The sequence below is a fragment of the Martes martes genome (assembly GCF_963455335.1).
Source record: "Martes martes genome assembly, chromosome: 11".
In the NCBI taxonomy this organism is placed as follows: Eukaryota; Metazoa; Chordata; class Mammalia; order Carnivora; family Mustelidae; genus Martes; species Martes martes.
In genome coordinates this window covers 61048110-61074686 of record NC_137899.1, presented here as the reverse complement: position 1 = coordinate 61074686, position 26577 = coordinate 61048110, and the positions used below count along the sequence as shown (strand labels likewise).

General features: G+C 42.4%; 1 protein-coding gene across 1 annotated transcript in view; it reads right to left on the bottom strand.

Moving 5' to 3' along the window:
- The window catches only part of CREB5 (cAMP responsive element binding protein 5), a gene marked incomplete at its 5' end in the record, with an annotated part of 335925 nt that overhangs the window by 213024 nt on the left and 96324 nt on the right, over positions 1 to 26577 (bottom strand). Inside the window, 1 exon segment of the mRNA XM_080818726.1 lies at positions 13357 to 13529. Coding sequence (XP_080674852.1) covers positions 13357 to 13529 — 173 coding nt within the window.

Genomic DNA, 26577 nt, shown 5'->3' with positions numbered 1-26577 from the left:
TTTTGCCATCTCTTATGAAAACCCAGACAGGAATGCTCCTTTGTAAAATTTTCCCTCTAAATTGTTTTCCTACATATAATGTCCAGGATCACAAATCCCTGAAAATCACTGCAGTGAAACTTACTTGTTTCTTACACAGGGGCGTTCACCCAAGCAAGCCATTTAATGATGTGTTATAATAGAAGTCACTTTTCAATGCCTAGGATAGGGGAGAGGATTCCTGCTACTCACTCCACTGGGGCACGACATCTGGGAGAATGTGTGTGCCCAGTTGCTCCCATTCTTGACCAACTGAGGAGTATTTATTACACAGACACGGCATCTCCCGCATGCCCCGCAAAGTCGCCCTGGTCTTCCCTGACCCTGCCTAGGAATCTTGGTTGGCTTTGGGATGGACAGCAGACTGTTTGGATGTCTGGAGAAACAAAGTTGACATTCACTCAGTTGTGTCAGGTCTGATGTGTCAAATGGAAGCCGTTGGCGATTTTTTTCTTCTTCTGAATCAGCAGTTTTTAGGAGGCTCCTGAGGGGTCTGAATCAGCAGCTTTTGCTCCAAGCAGCCACTATACAAGGAAGAGGTTAAGGGGAAGGGACAGACACCTCACACTTGAGGGCGTGTGCTGCTCTCTTTAAGTGCCCGCAGGCCTGTGACGGGTACAGACGTTGGCAAGGAACCAAAGGAGTCTTATGGGAAAAATAACGTCTGGAAGAACATTTTGTCATGCTCTTCTTACTTTAATGACCCGGTGAGCCTTTTACCAGACACAGATTCTGTTGGGAGCACATCACTCATTCAAAATACCTGGCCACATTCTAGCTGCGAAGGGTACGCGGGATGCCCACAGCACAGGTGATTCAGAAGGATATGGCAAAGGGAAAAGGAAACCATACAGACTCTGGAATCTGGAGAGTTTGTGCGCAAGGAGTGAAAACAAATCAGGGGAAAATGACGTTAAGGTGGTGAGGATTTTGCCTCCGAAATAAGCTTGCTGCTTTTCCATTGGGTGTTCCTCCTGCTCTTCCACATTTTCCTCTCATACCATTTCCAGCCCAGTCTCTCAGTGAAGACTCTACTTATTATTTACTTTTCTATTTTTAATTAAAGGAACACAGCAGTGTGAAGGGAATGCTCATCTCCAGACTTGAGAAAAACCAAGAATTCCTCATCCAAAAAAAAAAAAAAAGCTTTCTGGGTGCTGGTGTTTATTCCTGCTGGGTTTGTATCTGATGAACTTTTCATTCAATTTGAAGCTCGATGTGTACGAAACCCAATGAAGTGAACCAAGAGAAGGACGTCGTCCAAACATGTTGAAGTACTTGTGGGTGATTGCTTGGTCCTTTGTGTGCTACAGCTCCTGTGAAAAGCCTCTGTCTCAAGCAGCCTCCAAACTGCCAACTCAATGAAGCAAATAATAATTATTCCTAATGGCAGTAATAATTATGGAACGGGGTGGACCCAATATAAGGTTGGTTGTCTGTGGCTTCGGTGGGGCAGCCAAAGTTTCACACACTCTTTTTATAAAAATCTCTCTCTCTCTCTCTCTCTCTCCCCTTCTCTGTCTTTCTCTCTCCCACTCCCTCCCTCCTTCCCTCCGTCTCTCTGTCTCTCTTTCTCTTTCTTTCCCACACACAAACACAGACACACACATATTTGCCAAAAGAGATCTGGACAAACTCACTCCTCTAGTTTCCTACGAAGTGCTTGACTACAGAGTTAAATTAAATAAACAGCAGCTATCCACACAATGAGGATGGATTGGGACATGTCTAGTAATTGACACCTCTCTCTCTCTCTCTCTGCCTCTCTCTCTCTCTCTCATTTTTCTTTTAGTTACAAGTTTTAAACTCTCTCCAATTCCAGACCTTTGGCCAGAGCCATGGTCAAATGGCAGACACAAATAATTTGATGTCTTCTCCTTTCTTTCTAGGGGAGATGGGGAGAAAAGAGGGAGGGAAGATGGGGCAGAGAAAGGAGAGAAAGGGTTCTAGGTGAGTGCCCTCCCACCCTCACCCAACTGTGACTATAAATTGGAATCTCCAGGTCAATCAAATCCTTCTTTGGTGAAGCCCCAAACCCATGGTTAGTAGCAAAGCCAATTTTCTGTGAAATATTCACCCTCCTCCTCACACGGAGGGAATCAGCACCTGAGTTGATTCTCCCTACCCTGCTCTCAGATTCAGCTGTCACCACCCTCCAGGGACATCAGCATTAGCACCTAAGTATCTCATCCCACATGCCAATGATGTCAAGGGGTCAGAGAAATAAAAAGTGGCTCCTTCTGAAAACGTAATCCATCAGCCAAATGGTCATTTTCTAGATAATGAGGAAATTGTTTCAATTTTCTGAAAATTAGGTAAAGGGACTAATGTGAAGCCATGTGAGGTGTTTTTTTTTTTTAATCTTATTATACTTGTCTATGACTGGGGCTCTTATTTAAAAACAGTTCCAAGGTGCTGGTATAGTTTATTGTCATGTAAGGGGGAGATGATAGAGACATTCGAAGAAGCATCATGAAAAACCATGCTATGAAGAATATACAGAACACACCCAGAAAAATTCTTCAAGCATTTTGAATAAAATAATATACATGTCAAATGGCTTAAATTATGTTCCAATAAAGCAAAATATTATGAAATGAATGTACACACACACACACACACACACACACACACACACACACTTCTCATTTAGATATAACTGGACATTGAAATTTCCTCCTCTCCTTTAACACTGTACAGTTTTGTTGGGATTATTTTTATTTTCTTAAAAGATTTTATCTTTAGGGGCACCTGGATGGCTCAGTCAGTTAGCATCCGCCTTCAGCTCAGGTCATGATCTCAGAGTCCCGGGATCAAGCCCCATATCAGGCTCCCTGCTCAGCGGGAAATCTGCTTCTCCCTCTCCCTCTGTGATCTCTCTTGCTCTCAATCACTCTCAAATAAACAATTAAAAATCTTTTTTAAAAAAGATTTTATCTTTAAGTAATCTCTACACCCAACATGTGGCTTGAACCCACAACCCCGAAATCAAGAGTTACATGCTCCCCAACTGAGAAAGCCGGGTGCCCCTATTCTTAATTCTTCTTCCAATGTTTTTAAGAGGCTATAATTTGGAATATGCATCTATAAAGCTGCATTTTTGTTTAGTTTTTTCATTAAAAATATACCTTGGCTCAGCAAAGGGTTATAGAAAGACGTTAGAGGTGGACTTTGGTTTCACTAAATTTACAGGTTCATCAGAATGGCTCCATTCAAACGATCTAAACAATACTGAAGTGGAAGCAGCCTCTACTTCTCTTTACTCTAACAACTTACACTTTATCTCTTCAGATATTTAGTTTAAGCAGGCCACTGGGAAAAGTGAGAAGAAATGTCATGCTACGTAGTGATCCCTGAGAGTCTGGCAAATGCTTGGCCCCCAAACCCTACAGATTCTGAGAACAAAACTGTGCATTTAACATGTGTTCAGTAGCTTGGTGACTTGATGATGGGTGTCTCTTGTTGCACTTGTCATTATGATTCTTGTGTCAAAAATGTTTCTGGGTTTTCTAGAATAGACTTGAGGTCAGCTATGAAGTGCTGTGCATTTGGTTTGTAAATTACCATATCTGAACCAATATACGATGGGTCTCTGGTTATTGGGGAAGTCATTTCTGGCATTTCAAAGATGTTTGGGGGCCATCTGTTCTCTGCAAAGTTCTGCAACCCTGCAAAAGCAACCCAAGCACATGCCGGCATGTCTCTACCCCACACTCACAAGGGTCCTATCATTTTACAGACTTTACCACCCTATTCACCAGCCCAAATGCACTCTGCTAAAGGGGGTGAAACTATAAAACTCCAAATTCTTTTAAACGTGTCTGGTACCATTAAGAATGTTTATTACTCTACAGGAATTTCACGTTAATATTTACCCAAAGCACAACATACAAGGCAAATGGATTACTAGATTGCCTACTAAATTTGAATGTAACTATTTTATGAAGTTTCTTCTTCCACAATCCGTATCAGCCAACCAGCAAGCATGATAAAGAAACAGATTTGTTCCTAAGAGATAGAAGAGGGCACTCGGTAAGCAATCTAGTTTCATTCTTTCTTTTTATAAGATGGAAAAGTAGGGCCCAGAGAGGTCATGGGGTCTTTTCAAAGAACTTGTGAGTGGTAGTCAGACCCACCAGTCATGGGTTTCAGTCTCCAGCATTGGCTTTGCCCTGTGCCTCACTGAAACAGAATTTAACTGAATGTAACTGAAATTTATATCAAGGATTTCCTTTATATCCAAAACCCAAGACCAAATTAAGGGTTTGTTTATGTGTTATTCTCATCCCACCAAAGGCAAAAGGTCCATGGAATTTATGTAATCTTTAACTTAATCCTCATTAGAAAGGATATAAAAAATGATGGTAGAGAAAAATCTATTTGATCTAATATTACTGAAAAATACACATGAGAGAACCTATTGAATTATTTAATCTTTTGAATCCCAAGATGTCCAATTACATAAATACATGGCATATGCAATGGGTACCATGGGCTATCTGCAAGTTCCTAGAACAGTCCTCTCTTAACTCGGAAAATACTTGTTAATCAGTTCAGATGAGAGTTATTTACACTTTAGGCACAGTACTTGAGAATATGAAAACTACAAATGATCAGAAATGTCTACTTAAGACACTGCCACATTAAGTGGACATGCTCAGTCTTCAAAAGAGCGAAGTGTCAGGGGCACCTGGGTGGCTCAGTGGGTTAAGCCTCTGCCTTCAGCTCAGGTCATGATTTCAGGGTCCTGGGATCGAGTCCCATATCGGGCTCTCTGCTCGGCGGGGAGCCTGCTTCCTCCTCTCTCTCTCTCTGCTTGCCTCTGCCTACTTGTGATCTCTCTCTGTCGAATAAATAAAATCTTAAAAAAAAAAGAGAGAGAGCGAAGTGTCCTTCCTATTACAAAGGATCAGACCTGCTTTATCAGATTCATTTCTCCTAACATGCCTACCTTGCAGAGCACAGCAAAGACTAATTATTTCCCCATGTTAGTACCCCTTTTGGCATTCATCAAGGAATGATTACACATAGTCCTGGGACTCTCTTTAAACACCATTCCAGGTTCCATGTAAACTGACAGTGGTGAGCCAGCAAGGCATCCATTTTTGGTCCCCAAAACAGGAAATACTGAGCCAACCCCCATTAGAAACTAAGACAAGTACAGAGAGGTACAGTTAATTATTGGATTTTGCATTATGGGAAACATATATTCTCAACCCCCATTGTCTAGTTATTTGGCACCTTATCCAAGGCTTACCTCTAGGAAAATGTTAAGTATTGATATAAGCTAAAGCCCTCTGTTTCAAGTCTTCCACAAAGTAACCTCCAAAATGATGATAATGCTAGAAAAGAAGACAGTGAATTGCATTTTCCCACAGAGCTGCTCCAGGCTTCTTGCATCCGACTTGTTTTATATCTTTCACTATCGTGCTGTTGTTTAGGTATTTTTCTTGTTCAATCTCCAACAACAAGATACTTACAGCAAAGTGACAATAAAAAAACAATTTATTGGGAAGATTAGTGCAAAGGAGGAAATTACACATAGCCACGCAGGTAGCACTATGTCTCCAAAGAAACTGCCTTGCAAGTAGTTCTCAAAATTAAACTTGTTATGAAGATCACATTTTTAGTGTGGAATAGGACTTCAAGAATTTTCTAGTGATACTGCCCTATTTTACAGGTGAAGAAACCAAATCTTGGGGAAGTTAAATTCACTTAGACCCATGGAACAGTGCAGTGTGTAGGTGCCTGGCTTCTGGTTTTGGCTCTTGCCATTCATTATCAGTATGACTTGGGGCAAGTCACGTAATCTCTGAACCTCACCTTACTCTAATGTAAAATGGGTACGTTCCTTCCCATGGAACAGAATTATAAAATTCTTGTTATTCACCCAGGAGTTGAGCCTGGAAATCAGATCTCTCTGGCTACGTATCCTGGGACCTCAGTCTGATTGTACTGGCCCCCTCCTCCCAAGCATTCCCAAGCCCTATCCTGTTCTCATCCACAGCGGGACATGAACACATCTGTGAACACGTAAGTAGAGCTCTTACCAAACTCAGCTCCTGGAAGAAAACAAACCAAAAGAGAAAATAAATTTGAGACAGAAAAGTAGCACTGCATGAGAAGTTTGGTGCTGGGACTGACTTACCAACAGCTAGTTAACCTTTTTGTATACAGATGAAGGAACTGAGGCCCACAGAGGTGGAGCACTGGGCCAAGGCTGACAGCCTATTAAATGGCAGAGCCTGGACTATCCCAAACCTGTGACCTCTGAACTCATGGCCAATACTTTCCCAAGACTCTCCTCTGATCTGACATAGTTTAGCTCTGAGGAAGCTCTTGCTCTCCAGGCATGTCTTTTCAATATGCTGCAGAAAAGGACAATTGTCCAGATTTACGATAGACACAAACCAAATGATCCTGGGCTATTTGTTCTAGAAGCAGATCCTCATTGGTGCCTATCTGTTTCTAAAAATGGGGTGGGAGGAGATACACATGGAGAGACTTAACTGGAAGCTTCTGAAACTTTGTGAGCAGGGCTTCTGTTCATAAGATCTGGAAATAAAATCCTCCTCCAAGGGGAGGAGGTCACAGGCAAAGACACCTATCCACTGCAGGAATCAGAACAAGTCTGGAAGCTATACTTCATTGGGGCAAGGAATAGGGGTCTTCCTTCAGACAAAGAAGCCAAATGTGGAGCAAACAAATGGATGAAAAAAGAGCACTCTCTGTGGTGACTTTGGTTTCTCTTACAAAGGAGGGCATGTGGCCAGTTGGTTTCTCCCAGGAGAGACCAACTCTCTGCTCCATGTGCCCAAGACAGTCCCTGATCTCCCTTTCTTGGGGGCCAGGGACCACCTGCATCTTCCTTCTGGAGGACTAGAGTGGCTACTGGAAACTCAAGGTGTCTTCCTCTGCCCTTGACCATGATGCAGGTGTGTGAAAGCACAGAAGCTCTTCACACTGGAACCAGACAGACTGAGCATTAGCCAACTCCTGTAGGTAGATGATTCTCCCAAATGGTCAGATAAGCTCATGTGTCTTCCACAGCACTGGGGTAGCTATGCATAGGAGTAGAGGGAAAGCACGTGATTTGGAGTCCAACACACCTACACTCAAAACTGTTCATCTCACTGGCTGAACGATGCTCGACAAGTTACTTCTCTTCTTTGAGCAATAAAACTGGAACAAATAACGTCTGCCTCCCTGGGCTCTTGGGCAATGATCGGAAACAAAATGCTATGCTAGATCAGTGCCTGGCACATAGCAGACGTTGGATAAATGTCAGCTTCTTTGTCTTCACGATCAGCCCGGTAACCGAGAGCTTTTCTAACAAAAAAGTTTGAGCCATTGAGGAGTGACCTCCAAGGTTCTCTCCCAACTACACTAGCTGTTTATGGACTGTATGCTTGTGTACTCCCCAGATTCACAGGTTGAAGCCTTAACACCCCCATGTGATGGTATTAGGAGGTGGGGCCTTGGGAAGTAACTGGGTTTAGATGAGGTCTTGAGGGTGGAGTCCCCATAATGGGACCAATATCCTTATAAGAGGAAGAAATACCAGAGTTTACTAACTCTCCCCCACCCCCACAACCCCCACCAAGCACAAAGAAGAGGTCAGGCAAGTACACAGCAAGATGGCAGTTGTCTGCCAACAGGAAATGGGTCCTCACCAAGAACCACACCTGCTGACCAAGGTCCCTGACCTTGTACTTTCAAGCCTCCCGAACTGCAAGAAATAAATATCTGTTGTTCAAGCTACCAGGTTTGTGGTATTTAACTTTGCCCCTCTAAAGTGGCTGAGATACCAGGCTTGCTGTGTTCCAGGTGAGGTGCTATAGCACCAAGACACACAAAGCTTGCCTGGAGAGTCCGAGGCAGGAGCCAGATTCAGAGACAAGAGCAAGGATACTTTTCTACTTCTTGGAATACACAGCCATGTGCTCTGGCATTCTGGCTCTGCCCCCTTCATCTGGCCACAATACCATGTGGTATTACAACTTCTGAATGTTAAGAAACCTTATATTTCCTCAAGTATCAGTACTTAATTTTTCGTTCCACACATAAAACTCTGTGAGTGGAAGGCTGCTGGCCCCCTTGTCAGAGGTAATTTCTCAAGGCTCTGCATGGGATTTAACGGGAGCCATATGGTTAAGTCTGTCAACCCTCCCAGAAAGCATCCCCCTGAAGGGCCCTCGTAAATGTGCTCGGGGCTGTGAAAGATCCAGCAACTTTCTAACAATAAAGCAATGTTCATAGCCATGATACTCAGCAAAACACAAGGCAGGAAGTAATGGCTTCTCTTCTGAATTCCACAAGAGGGTCTTCAAGCTATCCTGGCAAAGGGCTATGGGCCAGTGACAACCTGGGACCTGCTGGTCTACTGCCTCCAGCGGAAAGAAGACTGGCCTGGATGTCACTAACATCAGCCTGTGGTGGGCAGTGGTAGTCTTAATCATGCCCAGTTCAAGAAAACTCTTAATAGTGATTTCACACACCTACACGTTTACAGAACAAGCACATTCCTGAAGGATAAGCTGTCTTACTGAGTCTTCCTTAAATGCTCTTTTCTGTGACAGCGTCATTTATGGACCTCCCATTCCCCACCCCCACCACCCTGAGCAACAATGACACAAAAATCTTCAGATCAATGACCATTCCCATCTCAATGGACACCACAAACAGCAACAGCAACTCCTGCAACAAAGCCATGTGACTCCGGTAGAAAAGGTAGCGCTGCTTTTGATGGCAACACATCTGAGATGTAACAAGCTTTTATTGCTATTGCTACTATTATTATTTTCCTTGGTAATGTCCAATGAGCTATGGCTGATATTTTACATGATACATAGTGTCATGGATTGAAAAGAGAGAGAGGAGTGCAGAAAGAGTGAGAGGAGGCACAATTTATGATGAGTATTGACTCCTCTTTATTTTTACATAAAACAAGATTTCCTTCTATGGCATTTTATATAAATTTCTGGCTAAGTATTCGGTCTACACTGCCTGGCTACAACCCCATGCAAATAGGGTTTATGATGTCACACGGACATGGACACGTCTGTGCCAGGAATATAAGTGATGTAAAATCAAGGAGGAATTTCATACATACATGGCTTCCTAGATACATGCTGGTGACCATATTTCCAAGTTTCCTGGTACCTTCACTAGAATATTCCACAGTGAGCCAGATACCTTCTGTCCAAATATGGGCCTCGGTAGGAACATTTGTATATTTTGATGTTATGCATAGAACATTTCCATATTGTAAACTATTATGATCGAGTAATTTTCACCAATCACCTGGCAAGCTTGCTTATTTGCCCAAATCCCCAGAGAGAACAGAATCTGCAGAACATTTGGAATACAGAAAGAATCCAGGAAGAAAAGGTGTGAGGTACAGTGGCAGTGCCTCCTACAACCGATCAGAATTCTGTACTCATGTCCATCCTCACGGATCTCCACGTTCCAGACTGTCTTGATTGTTCTCCGGAAGAATTAGTGAGCCTGAATTACTTGCTTGCACTTACTCCATAAAGAGCAATAGACTTCTTTAGGAAAGCTAGGATCTACTAAGATTAAGCCACCTCCTCAACTGCTTATTGGCTCCTGCAAAAACATCTCAGGCGAAGAGAGAGAGAGAGACAAAGAGAGAGTGAGAGACAGAGAAAGGGAATTTACACGACCACTACATGTCCATCTACCATTTTTCCCAGGTTCTGCTGACTTAATCCTGAATTAATGAGCCTGTTACATGATATCTAATAAAAATGACTGCAACAGAGATACTGCTTGGAATCTGCCACATATTTGGTCCAAGGGTGAATCGATTTCATCTATATTTAACACATGCTTGTTTTCTGTCTCACTTGTCTCCCCCACAGCCCATGGCTCAACTCTTTTTTTTTTTTTCCCCCATCTGGAAAACTTATCTCCTAAAATGCTACCATCAATCAGCCAAAGACACTCTTCCCGACAGAGCGTCTGCCAGTCTGACTAAGCACAAGTAGTCTCTAGTTTGGGGATGCCTCCCACACTCTCTAGCGCCGTGTGTTTTTCTAGCCTGCCTAACCACATGAGTGCAATTTGGGATATTTATACTTACCTCTAGTTTCTATCAGGATAACAGCGTTACTTTGACCGAATAGGCCATAGGGCATAGTGGAGGGGGCGGGGGGAAAATATGGGATGGCACGGAAGTTGCCTGTGCTGCTTTTATCTACCTACTTTTACATTTCTTTCTTTGGATTTTTGCATTTCCACCCATTTTGGTCTACACTGGCTCAGTGCCTGCTCAAACAGTATGAAAATCAAATGCTTACAAAAACGCATGAATTCGGTCCCCAAAAACCTTCCTCGGACACCAGTGCTGTTCCCATTTCCAAGCCTTTCCTTGTCCACACCAACTCCCCATACATACAAGCCTCTATGCTTAAATATAGCACAAAAGAAAGGCAGAAAAGAAAGCAAAAGTAAGGTTGGCAGCAGAAGCCAAGCACCGGGAAAAGGGAAGGAAAAGGGGGGAGCAGGAGACAGGCGGCCCCTTCCCTCTCCCACAAAGTTCCAGTCGTGAACACACACCCACTGGCCACAGCAAAAAGCACTGTGCGTGGGCACAGGTGGGTCCCAGCCTCCCTGCCTGGATGCAGCTTAAGCGCTGAGCCTGAATGAAGACTTTCATTGCTGTTTGCTGTTTTTGTTGGCGAGTAGCCATGGCAAACATTTGCAGGTGGCTTGGCCAGATTTTGACACTTAAATATTTGAGGTTGTGATAAAAATCAGAATATTACTACAATATGGTTCTGTGCAGTCTCAAAAAAAAAAAAAAAACTATCTGCAATTTCAAATGCTCATTTAAAGACACAGTCTCCAGAGGGAACTCATGTTTTAAAATAAGTACTCATTTCCTCTTTGCTGGGAGAAATAAAAGAGTCAACCATCCCCAAATGTTACCACCTAGAGTTTCATTCTGAATCCACTGGTGAGATGGGTTGGGTTGTTCCTTGCTGAGCCCCCATGGCCATCCAGGCAAGGTTTTGGATGGGTCACATGGGGAAAATGGAAATGACAGGATGTGTGGGTTGGAATCAACATGGTAAGCATGACAGGGAAGGATCTGAAGAAAAGAAACAGCCTCCCTCAAGCTTGGCAATGACACAGAGTCCCAAAAGTGACAATTATCTCCTAAAACACACCAGGAGAGACACACAGCACCCCAGGATTGGGAGTAAATGAGAAGATGGAGTGGGCTGGGAGGTCCCATGTACCAGAGAAACACTCCCACCCATCCAGACACAGTGACACAGCCTGGAAATGTCACCCAACGATACAGCCCTGGGCCAGCTGGGTAAATTATTGACAGAGTCAACACCCATCTCAGAATTGAGTGCTAACCCTTAAAAGATTGTTTCACAAAACCCAGCCTTGTACTAACAATGGCTGGATACTAAGGGCCTCCAAGAGGGTAGTTGGGTTGGGGGTTGAGGGGGAGGCAGGAGAACTCCAGGGGGGAAGGAATGTTATAAAATTGCTAGTAAACTCCAACACATTTTATGTTTTTTCCCCTTGAAAGAAAAATAAAATAATTATAATTAGCTGGCCTGTGAATTGTCTGCCCAAGGCCAAGCCACTAGAGTGAAGGAGTCCCGTGAGATTTAGATGCTGTCTTTAAAGAACCCACCCCACCCTCTTAGTATATTATAGGTTCTTGCTTTAGATGGCAGCAATATTTGCTCCCATAGTCATTTGAAAAGAAAAGAAATATTTCACAGGGATACTAGCTCATTTAGTATTGGCTTTTTCCAACAAAGCCAAGCATTCAAATGGCCAGAGTAATATTCTGTTTCTTAAAAGGGAAACCAAATGTACCTATGACAGACTCACAAAACAGTCATTGCCCAGAGCTCTCATTTGTTAAGGTGGGTCTTCACAAATCACAGCCCATCTGGGAAGTTGAGAAACGTTGAGAGACAAAGTACCCCCTCTTCTAGGGCATTCTAAGGTGGAAGAAGCCAATGTCATTCCTGGTGCTTGCTCTTGATCTGAAATTCTACGGCATTAATAAAGGAGGGGAGAGGATAGCAGCTGGCTGGCTCATTGGTAAAGCATGCAACGATTGATTTTGGGATTGTGAGTTCAAGCCCCATGTTGGGTATAGAGATTACTTAAAAATAAAATCTTTAAAAAACAAAAACAAAGGAGGAAAGACACACTGGCAAATTGTAGGTCAGCTTTTAATGCTTTTTTTTTTTAATCACCATATCCAATATTCAACTGAATATTCACACTAAATTCTGATGCACATACCAAACACCACAAGTTCCCTTTCCTATTTTAAAGAGAGAATTCTGGGAACGTACCGCCAGCAGTTCTCAGCTTCCAGCAATATAAATTTATCAGAGCTCTTTGGCTTAAGTTACTACCTTTTCTTCCTGAGAACCCGACTGCTCTTAAATCTTTTATTTCCTCTTCACTCTGCTCTTGTGAGGGTGGAAAGAAGACACACCACCATCATCCTGAAGATAAGGAAGCAGGCCAGAGATTCTGCATTTCTGAGAAGCTCACTGGTCATGCCCAGGCTGCGGGTCCTCAGACCACACTCCAAATAGCCAGGGGCTAGAGCTGTCACCTGAGACTCAGAAGTGAAAATTCTTTCCATCCCATAATACAGAGTGTCTGGGATTCTGACAGGACCTTTCTGCCAATTTTGCTCAATACCGCACTATTGTCTTTTTTACATAAACGAGGGGGAAAGGGCTTGCTTTCTGTTTTGTTTTGTTTTGTTTTGTCTATTCCAGGAACGAGCCTGGGCCAATACAGAGGAAGGGGAGAGCTAATAAAGAGGTATTAACAAGGAGAAGAAGCAAAGAAGAATCATCAAAGGAAGGAAGACTGGAAATACATGAAAGACCCAAGGGATGTGCTCAGCAGATCTTAGGAACAAAGGGACACACTCTTGGGGAGGGAAGTGGACTCGTGAAATTTCCCTCTACCATCCTTAAGCATTTGGCCTGAAAACTATGTTCTCCTCTCCATAACATCCAACGTGCTTTCCACAGTCACAAATCTTGTCTGAAGAAATGATGGCACAGAATGACTTCCTTTGGCCCCTAAAGTCCAGGACAAAACAGTCTCCACCCATAGGGACTCCCCTCCCTTCTCCCATTAAAACATCATTCTACATGTCAGGTGATCTCACACCAACCAGGAACGCCAACTTCTGTCTCATCCAGTCTGAGCACCAGAAACAAGGAGAAACTCCAAAACATTCTCTGAGCTCCAACCAGGCCCCAGAGACAGCAGAGGAAGTCTCCTTACCCGATCTGGCGGTTGGTGGAAGGTGCCTGTGTGATGACAGAGCTGGACTGGGGTGACGGCATGGCTTGCTGAATCACAACGCTGGTGTCATGGTTGGGCATCCGGGTGCTGCCAAGCTGGTGAGCTCCGGGCCCCGCCATGGCCCCACCAACTGTGTTATGCATCGAGATATTCTGCCCAGAGAAGACAGAGGGGAAGGTCAGAAGAAGTCAATGTCTTATTGTACTCTTAAGCTCTCATAGGACGAAATTGGGAATCTGGTCATGTCAACTAAGTAAAGAGTTATGGCTTCTGGCAAGCCATGGATCCATCTGTCTTGTTTTAACTTACAACTATGAGCAGATGAAAAATAACTATCTACCCTAACAGTCAAGCATATAAGACAATACCTTAAAGTTCACTAATCACTCTGTCGCCATCCTGATGTGAGGTTTATATCAGAGACATTTGGTGCATATCTTCCCTGACTTGGTGTGATATATACTGCATTTGAAAATGATTTCCATTGTAAGTGCACAATACTATGATTTACTGCAGAACTGCTCAGCAACCTGCTTTGGATGACACTCACACTGGGTTATTGTTTCTTTTGCAGTCCTGGGAGACTGACCAATCAGCTATTTTTTTTCCCCAGGAAACTACTACTTTTCCAAATCATAATCTGGGTACTCATGACCCAGCCTCAGCTACCTGGAGAGTGAGGATGGATAACTGGAACAGATGACTGGATGTCTGGAATCCAAGGCCAAGAGCAAAAGTTGCAACTTTCTACTGCATTTCCATAAAATCAATCTCTAACGATTTTAATGGAATAATGGAATACAGAACAATGACTGCTTGTTCATTCATTCGTTCACTGTCTTCCTCCAGAATGCAGAATGTTTGTGTTCATAACTCTCTCTCGTGGTGTTCAGAACACAGTAGGCACTCAGCAAACATACATTGCATGAATAAACTAGTGAAGGCATAAATGAGACATCTGAGTCACTTAAGGGAACTAACATCATGTGCTTATTCCTGATGACATGAATGAAGGTTTCTTTGTTTAAAATGCAAAAGTAAGGTAAAACACGCAAGGTCAAGCTGTCTTAAAAGACAGCTCTTCCTATTAAAAAAAAAAAAATTCACTGGGACAAAAGAAGAGGATTCACATGGGAGTAGAGGAAGTCTCATCAACATGGCAGAGCTAAAAGGTGAGAAATTCAGAGCCTAAAAAAGAAAGGGAAAGTAGAGGGTAAAGCCAAGTAAGTGGGCCCCTGTAAACAGCTAAGCACAGCTCTTCAGCTTAGAAGGGTAGTGAAATTTGAGAGGTCAGTTGGACAATGGGTTGAGGATGGCAGGAAAGAAATGGAGTGTCACTAGCAATTTACTAGAGGGAAAATATATATCTGTCTGCGCTTTGGGGTTAGCAAAGAAAAAAATAAATGTTACTCAGGAGAACCAGAAGTGGTTCTTTGAAGTTCTTCTGCAAAGAACAGGATTTCCTGCACTATGTGTTAAATGATGGTGATAACATATATGGAATTTGGGGTGGCTGTGTCCATCACATTGCACCTTTCCCAGATTTCTGATTTCTAAATCCTGACCACACAGTTTGTCAGGAGTCCAGATGGAAACTGGGCACCTGGCTTAGACTGTGAGCTGACTGTGTTATCGTGGGATCCCAGAGGCATGAACAGGCTTATATACACACACGTGGTCCAAAGGCTCCTCTTATACACTGGAAGGTTTTTCTGACGTGGGAAAATATTGTGGTTGGTCAAAGCAAGATGAAAGGAAATGGTGATTTGTGTTGGAGTGGCAGTGCAGGGATACGCTTAAGTTCTTTTTATAGGGTCTAGAGACTTGAACTAAAATAATAATGAAAATAAAGATAATTGTGTTACTTCTTTTGAAAGTGAGCCTTAACATATTTCCCTGGGTTCTAATGAGGCCTTGATGAAGTCAACAATTACAAATATTTATTTTTTCTCCATTGTTCGGATCCTCGGAGATACTCAACAATTTTTCATCTTGCTCACAGTCATCTACTTTGCCAGTAATAAATCTCAGGCACAAAAGGACTTCAGACTTTCCTTTTAGAATTATTTCTCTTGGGGCACCTGGGTGGCTCAGTGGGTTAGGCCTCTGCCTTCAGCTCAGGTCATGATCCTAGGGTCCTGGGATTGAGCCACGCATCAGGCTCTCTGCTCAGCAGGGAGCCTGCTTCCTCCTCTCTCTGCCTGCCTCTCTGCTACTTGTGATCTCTGTCTGTCAAATGAATAAATTTTTTAAAAATCTTTAGAATTATTTCTCTTGTGCTGTGCTATCAAGGATTATGTATGAATAGAGCTACATAATCTGAAATTTAAAATAATAATCTTTAAATTTTTAAAAAAGGATATAAAATGTATGAACTCTCCTTGAGTTACTCTTGATACCTCTTTTCCATCACTCCCATAGGCAGACCCCAAGTACTGCAAATTCAACCTACACACCCTTCATCTCTTTCTATCTTTCCATTTTACGTTCCACCAACCTACACCCAACCAGCATCATCTCCTTTCCTGGACTAGACAGTGGTCTCCTAACTGGTCTGTCACTCACTATGGCTTCCCTTCTCCTTTTGCCCATATACAGCCACGGTGATCTTTTTGAAAGACAAAACTAATCACATCATACAATTCTCTTTACTCGACCACACTCCTCCACCCCCACCCTACAAGCTTCTTAGATGACTTTCATGGTTCAGAAGACATTGAGAGCACTCTCTGTGTGACCTACAAGGCCTATAAGGGACTGTTCCTACCTCCCAGCTCATCTCACGCTATTCTCACTCTTGCTCTCTGCTCTTCACTCAAACCTTCTAGCATGTTCTTGCCCTCATACTGCCCATTCTCCATTTCAGCACAGGGGCTTGGGGTATGCTATTTTCTGCTACCTGTGCCCTCCCCTGACTCAACCCTCAAATCTCAGATTAAGCATCACATGAGGAAGACTTCCTTGACCTCTATACTGATGGGTACCTTCTCCTTTGCACTACTTTTTATAAGTTCACAACTGTTTTGGTTTGATTAACATGTTTCTTCTCAGAGAACATAAGCACAATCTGAGAAGAGACTAAATCTGATTTTACTCCCCAGTGCCTCTGTTGCCTAGATCAGTGCCTGGCATATAATAAGTGCTGAATAAATATTGAGTGAGTAAATAAACTATAAAATGACATTCCTAAAATATTCAGTATGAGGAGGTATTTTATTCTCTGGTCAACTTTTGAGAGTGCTGACTTTTGTCTATTTACCTTGAGATCTCAAAGTATGCTCATGGTAATAGAGTTTTAGATATTAAGGTGCTTGTTTGATTATGGGCTAGAGAAATAGAAGGGACCAGAGTTAAGAAGAAACCCACAAACCTGGGATATAGACTGGAAGTAAAGCCTTTGAGAAAATATAAAATGAGCCCTTGGAGGGAGATGCCAAGAAGTGAGCTCTGAATCTTTGAGCACTTTGACACAAAGGTTGGCAACAACTATTCCTTATCTCCAGCATGAACACCAGGAAAAACCGACCTGTGCTGTAGCACAAAGAAGTTGGTTTGATTTCTTCAGAGGGAAGCATGTTAAATGAAAGAAAGAACAACCTCTTTAATGAGAATCATTAAAAAGAATTTTAAAAACTATCCAGGACTATAACTCATATCCTCTCCCACCAAAATTTAAGACATCTCTTTGTCTCTGTGACCTCCACCTGAGATGGAAAAGGCTCCTAAAAGTTGTATTCTAATTCTTCAATAATCTCCTCTTTCTACCACACATGAAACCCACAAATTCTCCACACTCCTTCCCCCAGACCCAGAGAGTAATTTCAAAACGTTTTGGAAAAATAAACAATTAGGCAAGCATTATCATTTCACATTAAGAGAAGATGATTTTTTTTTTCCTTTAAGCATTACATAGTAACTCAAACATGAAATTATTTTCTGAGTTCATATTTTCCCAATTATGGGTTCAAAACCTGTCTTCATTGATAAAAAGAATGGCATTTTACCTCTGGATAAATTAAATATCCAATTTCAAAAACACAACGAGTGACCACATCTTGCAGAGTTATTTTTGCTAGTATAGGTGCAGAGATTTGGGGCTGGCCAAGCAGTGTCACCAAACCAGTGGATGAGGGTTAATATGCAGGGAAGGATTGGAGGTGTGCCTTGAGGCTCAGCCCCTGGCCTTCTCTTGTTCAACATTTTTATCAAGAGCTTGGATGAAGATGTAAAAATCATGCTTGTCAAATCTACAGTTGACACAATGTTGGGAGGCACAGCTTATGTTCTGGGTAGTAGAGTCAGGTTTTTACTTGAGCCAAATTTGTGATCTAGCCTCCAAAAATGCTAACATAAATCTAGGTTGCTATAGGATAAGTGCAATGTCCAGATCAAGGGAAGTAATTATTCCACTGGAGAGCACGCTGAACTGACCACATTTGGCCACCACATTTTAAGGGGGAAATTGACAAATAGCAGGGAATGAAAGCAATGAAGGCATCCAAAATGCATCACAGGAAGAAGCGTAGAAGAATCAGGGAATATTTAGTCTGAAGAAGAAAAGACTTAGAGGGTCATGCTAACTGCATTCAAATATTTGTGGGATTAGACATAGTCTATGCTACTCCAGAGGGCATAATTTCAAAAAAAATGGGATCATGATGATAAAAGCCGATGATGACTATAATTTGAGCTCTTATTTTGAAGCAACCACTATGGTAGATGCTTTATAAACTCAGCTCTAATCCTTGCAATGACACTACAGGGTCAGCATATTTATCCTCAATTTAAGATGATAAAGAGAGTAAAATTCCTCACATCACTAAAAATATGCCATTCACCTCTAGCCACCCTCACTCCTTCTGGACTGATCCTTTAAAAATACAAATTTAATCTTTTGTCCCAAGACAAAACAAGCTGTCTTATAAAGCACTGAGCTTTCTGGCATCGGAGTTAAGCCAGTAGAGACTAGTGGCCATCTGTCAAGGATGTCACCAAGAGGATTTCTGCATCAAGGAGGGAGATGGTGCTACATGACCTCCAAGATTTCTTCTATTGCTAAGATTCTCTCACTTATATGATCCATGGTTCATGCTTTGGCTCAGTGCTTCCAAACGATTAGTAATGTGTGATAATGTTGGAAATACACTGACTTAGGGGTTGGGAGGTCTGTCCTTGTTCTGGATCTCTACACTTACTTGCAGCCATGGGACCTAGATAAATCATTCAACCTCCCCCAGCTCTGTAGCCTCATCCCTAAAAGCAGGGGGCTGGACTACCTTGTTTCCATGATTGCTTCCGGCTCGGATACTCCACAAGTCTCTCTCTATGTTACATTTTATGAGACCTTAAATACCCAAACAGACTTTTTAGACTCTGATTCATGGGCCTACAGACATTGATTTCTCTCCATAACCATAAGCTTTTGCAGAAATGAGCCTTCTGAAAATTACAGCTTTATGCCAGACCCAAGGGATCATGATTCAAGAAACAGATCCAACACAAAGTAAAATTTCTCAAACTTCAAAGATGAAAACTCCACAAACTATTTTCACCTAAATTGTTCGCTTTTTGGTTCCAATTTCTCTGCATGTTCCTTTGACTTCTCACTCCCTTCATATCCTGCAATATTCCTTGCTCTCCATTCACTCTTGTTCTGAGACATAAAGGGTGTGAATGGGATGAGAACTGGGGGCATAATGAGCCTTGATTGCATATTCCATGAGCTTGAGGTAGAGTGGTAATTGTCTTTCTGCATGCATGGGCTTGGAATACAATATGCAAAAAAACAACCCAATGTATATGAATATACGTTCTTACAAATACCTATATAATTTCAGGGTGTGGTAATGAGGGATGAAGGGCAGTTGACCACAAATGAAAGTAAAAGTTGGAGCATACAAGGAAAAGGTTGTTGATTCCCATAAGGTCCCAAAATGTTATCTTCAAATCTATATTCTGTCCAACTGCCAAGCTGTGGAGATTTTATGGGTTTCTCTATAAAGAGCCAGGGTCATCCCGACACGCGTTTACAAGTCAAGTTGTGCAATCTTGGAATTGTCTGCATCTTAATGATGCCTGGGCAGTTATGAAGACTTTCAGAACTTCCCAGATGTAAACATCCATGAATTGCATCCAAAAGATGTCTGAGACATTCACAGGATAACAAAAGTTCTAACCTTCCAAAAGAGACTAAGCTTTCTAGAGGTCTAGGAAGGATTCTAGAAGGATTCTCACTCCTCCTTCCACATGCTCTTGGGAGCTATAATACCAGTTGAATATTTTGAATTCTACTAAGAGAGTAGGCTGTGAAGTATTAGAGGGAACATGGTGGGGCTGGGGAGAAGACCAGGGACCATGCCAGTGGCCTCTCTCTCCATAACATTCTCCTTAGTGTAGCTGTACAGTGAAAGAGGAACCACGTAAGACAAGAAACCATCTCAGACAAACTTTGCAAGAGGGGAAGGGAGAGGAGAGCACAGAGCATTGTGAAAACACCAGCTGTGACATGTACATTTAAATTCTGCTTTTTCAGAGTTTGCTACTTATGCCAGAAGAATTCTAAAGGGAACCATGGTACAGACAAAACCATGAGCACCAGAATAGGACTCAAGCTCAGATCAGCTCCATATCCTCCAGAGCATGTTAAGTTCTCTGAGCCATACCTTCCTCATCTTTACAACAGAGATTATCCTCTAATGGACAGGGATGTAGGGAGTCTTGTATGAGATGACACAGGCCCCAGCACAAGGCCGACTGCATACATGTACTTTTTCTCCTTTTACTATAGTGTATAGTTCTAAATGTGAAGCTCAGAGAGTAGCGTTCATTTTGGGTGGCTACTCCCCACGCCTGAAGTATTACTAATAATGGCTAGCACTCCTACAGCATTGCCATTTGTCAGAAAACTCATTTAATCCTTATCAGTCTAGGAGGTAGATAGGATGATTAATCCTCATTTTACAGATGAGGAAACTGAAGCACAGAGAGGTTAAGTAACTTGCTCAAAGTCATGCCACTATGAAGTGGAAGAGCTCAGATCCAGGCCATCTGGCTTCAGAGTCCAGGCTCTTACCTACTAAGCCATACTGCTTCTATAGTCTTACTGTAAAAATATTTTCTAGTGGAAAATGACATGGCAAAAAATAAACTGTATCTAATATCCTTTCTAAGGACATTAAAAGAAGTTATTAATGCTGGTATGTGATTCTGAGAATTACAGTCATACCACTAACTTGGGTCAATGTCATCACCACCATCTTCATACCTACAAAAGCCTGGGACTATACCATTAATTCATTTCAAAGTTATTGATTAGTGATCTTCATCTTAAGGTCATGTTGCCTGCATCGGTCTTTCTAGATTGGATTACACCGAACAAGGACAGATTAAGATTAGGGAAGAAAGCTGTAATTCAAAAACCGCTGAATGATACTTGTATCAAACTATCAAAATAACCAACTCTCACTCACTCATTCTTTAATTTTAGTTCACCTTGGTCAACAGTTCCCAGAGTTAAGAAAAAGGCTGAGAAAGAGAGAATCTCTCCAATGTTTGGATCAAGTTCAACTTCCAAGACAACTTCTTTTACAGTGGGTAGAAAGGCAGCTTGCATAGTGATGTGACCCTCAGTGGCCTTTAGCTACTCACCCATTTTCAGGAAGTAAGCAGCTCCGCCTCCGAGTGGGGTTCTAGACTCAAGTCTGCAGGATACGGAGCAGCAAGATCAGTCTGACCGGACTGTGCTCTCCTCCTCCAACCCAGACCTCTCATCCTCTCTAATACTGGGTTTAGACAACAGAGCCCTGAACCATCCCTGTAAGAATTTTATAGCTATTCATTTAATATCATAGTAAAATGCTCAAGACAATAAATGTCTTCTCAGGTGCCACCCTGGACTGTGAGAAACAGTTTTTGGGTGTCTCTCAAAGATCCAGCTCCTTCCTGTTCTGATTCTTGGTGCCATGGACTGTCGGTGTCTCTCCTCTCACATCCCACTTTATTGTCTTGGTTAATCCTGCTAAGTATAATCATATGGGTTAAAAGGAAGGAAATGATGCCACTGCATTCAGGTTACTAGAATTACAGTTGAGCACATTCCCGTGGTTGATGCATCCACAGATATCTTGGAAATTAGAAACTATTCCCACTGAAAATATTGTACTCATAGCTCATTGGTAAAGTTCCTCATTTCTCAAGAGTTCTTCAAGAAAGCTGCGGCACCAGCCTACTTAAACACGTCTGCTGGCCATACCTCCGATGTAGGACTCAAGCTTTTCACAATCTAATTTCTTTTTTTTTTTAATTTTTTTATTTTAATAAACATATAATGTATTTTTATCCCCAGGGGTACAGGTCTGTGAGTCGTCAGGTTTACACATTTCACAGCACTCATCATAGCCCATACCCTCCCCAATGTCCATTTCCCCACCACCCTCTCCCGTCCCCCCTCCCCCCCACAACCCTCAGTCTGTTTCTTGAGATTGAGTCTTTTATGGTTTGTCTCCCTCCCAATCCCATCTTTTCATTTTTTCTTTTCTTACCTCCCCCCAACCCCCCCGCCTTGCATCTCCACTTCCTCATATCAAAGAGATCATATGATAGTTGTCTTTCTCCGATTGACTTATTTCGCTAAGCATGATACCCTCTAGTTCCATCCACGTCGTCGCAAATGGCAAGATTTCATGTCTTTTGATGGCTGCATAGTATTCCATTGTGTATATATACCACATCTTCTTTATCCATTCATCTGTTGATGGACATCTAGGCTCTTTCCACAGTTTGGCTATTGTGGACATTGCTGCTATAAACATTCGGGTGCACGTGCCCCTTCGGAGCACCACGTTTGTATCTTTAGGATATATACCCAGGAGTGCAATTGCTGGGTCGTAGGGTAGCTCTATTTTCAGTTTTTTGAGGAACCTCCACACTGTTTTCCAGAGTGGTTGCACCAGCTTGCATTCCCACCAGCAGTGTAGGAGGGTTCCCCTCTCTCCGCATCCTCGCCAGCATCTATCATTTCTTGATTTGTTAATTTTAGCCATTCTGACTGGTGTGAGGTGGTATCTCATTGTGGTTTTGATTTGTATTTCCCTGATCTTTCACAATCTAATTTCAATCAATCTTCCCCATATCACCTCCTGGCAACCCATCTTCTCTATCTTCTCCCCTCTTACTCACACACACAGACCTCAATGCTTCTTGACTATTCTACACCATTTCATGTTTCTTTTTCACCTTTGAACATAATATTTCCTCCTTACAGTCAATCCAAGATCCAGTGCCGATGTCCCCTCCTTTTCCCACTTCTTCTGACCCCATTAGCTGTTTCCTATTTTGTGCTCCCATAGTGCCCTTTACACACCACCATTAAAGAGCCTGACTTATCTCCACGACAGTTTCCTCCAGCAAACCTGGACTAGGATTACACTAAGTTCATCTGAGGACAACCAGTGTCTGCTCCTTAACGTTCACCTTGTAGATGTGCAATAAATTCAATTATTCAGTGAATAAAGGAAAGCTGTGTGCTTTTGAGCAAATTTATTGCTTCTCTTTGCTTCAGTTTTTTCATTTCTTAAACAGGAATAACTGTACTTTGTAAGATTTTTATAAATATTAATTAGGTAATGCAAATGCAGAACTTAGTACAATGTTGGACACATTAAATGTCCAATAAATGTTAGTAGCCATTACTATAATTATCATTACCATTATGGTCACAACCAATGCCAACACCACCTCTACACTAGGTAGATTCAAGTAATAATTCCTTTGTCCTCCACTGTATCCCATAAATACTTCTTTCAAAGTTCTGATTACACATTGGTATGTTTACCTTTTTTTTTTTTTAAGATTTTATTTGACAGAGAGAGAGAGAGAGATCACAAATAGGCAGAGAGGAGGGGGAAGCAGGCTCCCCACTCAGCAGAGAGCCTGATGCGGGGCTTGATCGCAGGACCCTGAGACCATGACCTGAGCCGAAGGCAGAGGCTTTAACCCACTGAGCCACCCAGGCGCCCCTGTTTACCTATTTTTAAGGTCGGTATTCCCCTTCTAGCTTTGACAACGGGAACTGGGTCTGGTTTCACATAGCTATCCCTCAGACCTAATAAAATACCGTCACGTAGAGGATAACTGAATAACATATAGGGAGTGTAACTAGGGCTGTGGAAAGAGGAAAAAAAAAAAAAAGGAAGAATTCTCCCAGAAGGCCTACAGTTTAGAGGGAATATGGAAATTTAGGGACAGAGGGGAATGAAAAACAAATGAATCTGAAAACTACCTTTGCTTACACAAGCAATAGAGACAAAGAAAGACAACTGTCATCTGGAGTTGATGAAGCCATGGCCTAAAGGGTGCAGGGCTAGTCAATGGGTCTGCATTTTCCTGTGAACACCACCATTAAGCACACGATCTTGCTCAACTTCTCAGTCTCTTGATTTTGCCTTCATACTGACCCCTGCATTTGCCTTTTCTTTGCTATCCCAGGAGCTCCAGATGACCACCTCCTATCCTGATCACACTAACAGCTTCCTATTGTCCTCCTGGCTTCCACCATTCTGGTCCCTCCCAGACCACTCCAGACCTCACGGTCCAATGAACTGGTATGAATCAGCACTTTCCCAAATGCCGTACCTTAGCTCTAAATCCTCCCAGAGCTCCCCATTGATTACAACGCCAAAGCCCACTCTTAGCCTTGCCTTCAAAGACCCTATATATCCAGCCTCACTCCTCAGCCCTGTCCCCTGTACCAACCCTCACTCCAGCCACACTTCTCTACTCACTACACAACTCAGGAGTTCAAAGTCTCCCCTTCACACCTTTATGGGTACAGTCTCCAGGCCCAGAATTTGCTCTCTGCATAGCTAAATCCCATCCTCCAAGCAAAAAGAAAAAAAAAATTGGTTGATAGACAGATAGGGTTTTTCTCAAGTACAAATGAGGATAATATGCCCCTGCTTCCTTTGAACTATAAAGTGAAGATACAGTAATGGTTTGAAAAGAACTTTAATAACATATAGATCATCCTACCTCTCCTGATCTTCTCTCTTCTGACATCCCCTCACTCTTGGAAAAATCATTTCAGGTTCACCTTAAACATCACCTTCGCAATGTCACCTCCCCAACTAAAGAAACCTCCCTGTTATTTTCTACCTCAGCATCCCAACCGTTTCCTTTATAGCATGTCAGAAGGTGCAATGTTTATCATGGTTATTTCCAATGATATACATATATATTTTTACCACTATCGATCCTAGTTACATATGATAAATTCCTGGAAGGAGGGAAAGTGTCTGTCTCATTTTCTCTTCTATCACTAGTGCCCAGCTCAGTGCCAACAATGAACTAGACAACGAATGACTGAGTGGAGAAATGAATCATGATTTCTGAGGTGTTGGTATAGGAATAAAGAGCAATCAATTTACAACGTCCTCTTGTCTAAGTTGGACACATGGTCATCCTAAGCATTGAGATAGAAAGAGATAACTTTGGCTGATTTGAATCCTCATAAGTCATATCAACAGAGGCCAGAAACAGCACAGCAGTCTCCTCAAATTGCCCTGTGTTTGGTCAATTCAAATCACTGGGTGAAGCGAGGCAAGACAAGCCTGCCTAAGTAACTGGAAAATAGACAGGAAAAGCCGAAGTGAAATGATGACCAACAAGGAAGGAACTGGGGTCCCAAGACAGGGACGGGCAAGGGATGTGAATGGCACCCATGGCATTACCAGGCTCACACTTCTGCATGGCACAGGGAAGAAAAGCTTCTTGAATATCATGTTAGGAGCCCTGAGCATACCGGGAAACGCTGAGGAGGCACACTAAGAACTTGGTATAGCCACGCAAGAGGTAAATGGCCCATTCTAGAATTGCTAAACACATCTCCCTTCCTTTCCTCCCAGAAAATGTAAAATTACCAGAAGTAAGAGTGCATCTAAAACTCACCGCAAGGATGCTGAGGGTCTGTTTCCTCAGCATTTCAAAGAGAACCAAATACTTACTTAATGACCAGAAATAAAAATGTAGCACTCTTTCAAAGCTGCTAATGATATATTGCAGATCTGAGAAGAGATTTTGCCTTTCCCTCCCCTAAGCCCTTCTTCCTCAGCTCTTCTCTCCAGGCCAAATGAGCTGGAGGGTAGGGCTGGCCGCTGAGATGAATTTGCTTGAAAACTCCCCTGCCTGGAGCATTGGTTGGATATCTGCATTCCTGAATATTTGGCAACAGCATGCTCTTCACATAAAATAGAAATGTGATCTTCAGTGGAAAGGAACATGTGCTACAAGATAGACTTCCTCCTCTGAAACAATAGAGAGTAAGAGTGCTTGCCCTTCCTTTCGCTTCTGGTGGAACCCGTCAGGTGGCTTGTCATGAATGGCCTTGCTTTGTAAATTGTTCGGTACTCACAAACAGAAGTTATTGCTATGCTGTGCTAATGATCGATATTAATTAAGCAGCATACTTCTAGCCTGGGAAGTGGATGTTTTATTGGAAGACAAGTTCACTTCAATCGCCATTGCTTCCAAGCAAACTGAATCATAGCTTCCGGTGTTTGTTTGAGACCAAAAACCAAATTACATAATGCAACACAGGATATCAGTGAGAGATTTAGTCTATCTTATTTGATGAAATCCTAACAGAAAGAGATAACATTTTTATTCTGACCATACCAAACTAAACAGCACTTGCTGGGTAGCATAGGGGCACTGGACACTGCTGGACACACAGTCCTCAAAGAAGCCTCTGGAAAGAATGATTTTTAAAATAAGAATTCCTACCAGTAATTTGGGTTCTCTGGATCCTTAGGGATCCAGAAAATACAATGGGCATCAATGAGATGGTTTCTATGTTTACAAGGCATACAAGGTATGTCCCCAAACCTACATGATACCACCTACTACCACTCTGATCTCACTTCCTACAACTCCTTCCTTATTCATTCTGTTCTAGACATGTGCTGACCTCCCTAATGTTCTGCTAACATCCAGTAGTCTTGGCACTTGCTGTGCCCCCACAATGGGAAGGTTTCTTCTCATTATCCTCACAGTTCCTTCTGTCATTTCTTCCAAATGGTTGCTCAAATGTTACCTCCCAATGAGCCTTACATCTAAGGCTGGGCACTCTAAAATTACAACTGTGCTTGCCTGAATCCATATTTCCCTTACTTAGTTCATCCTTTCCCATTTATGACATCCATTCCT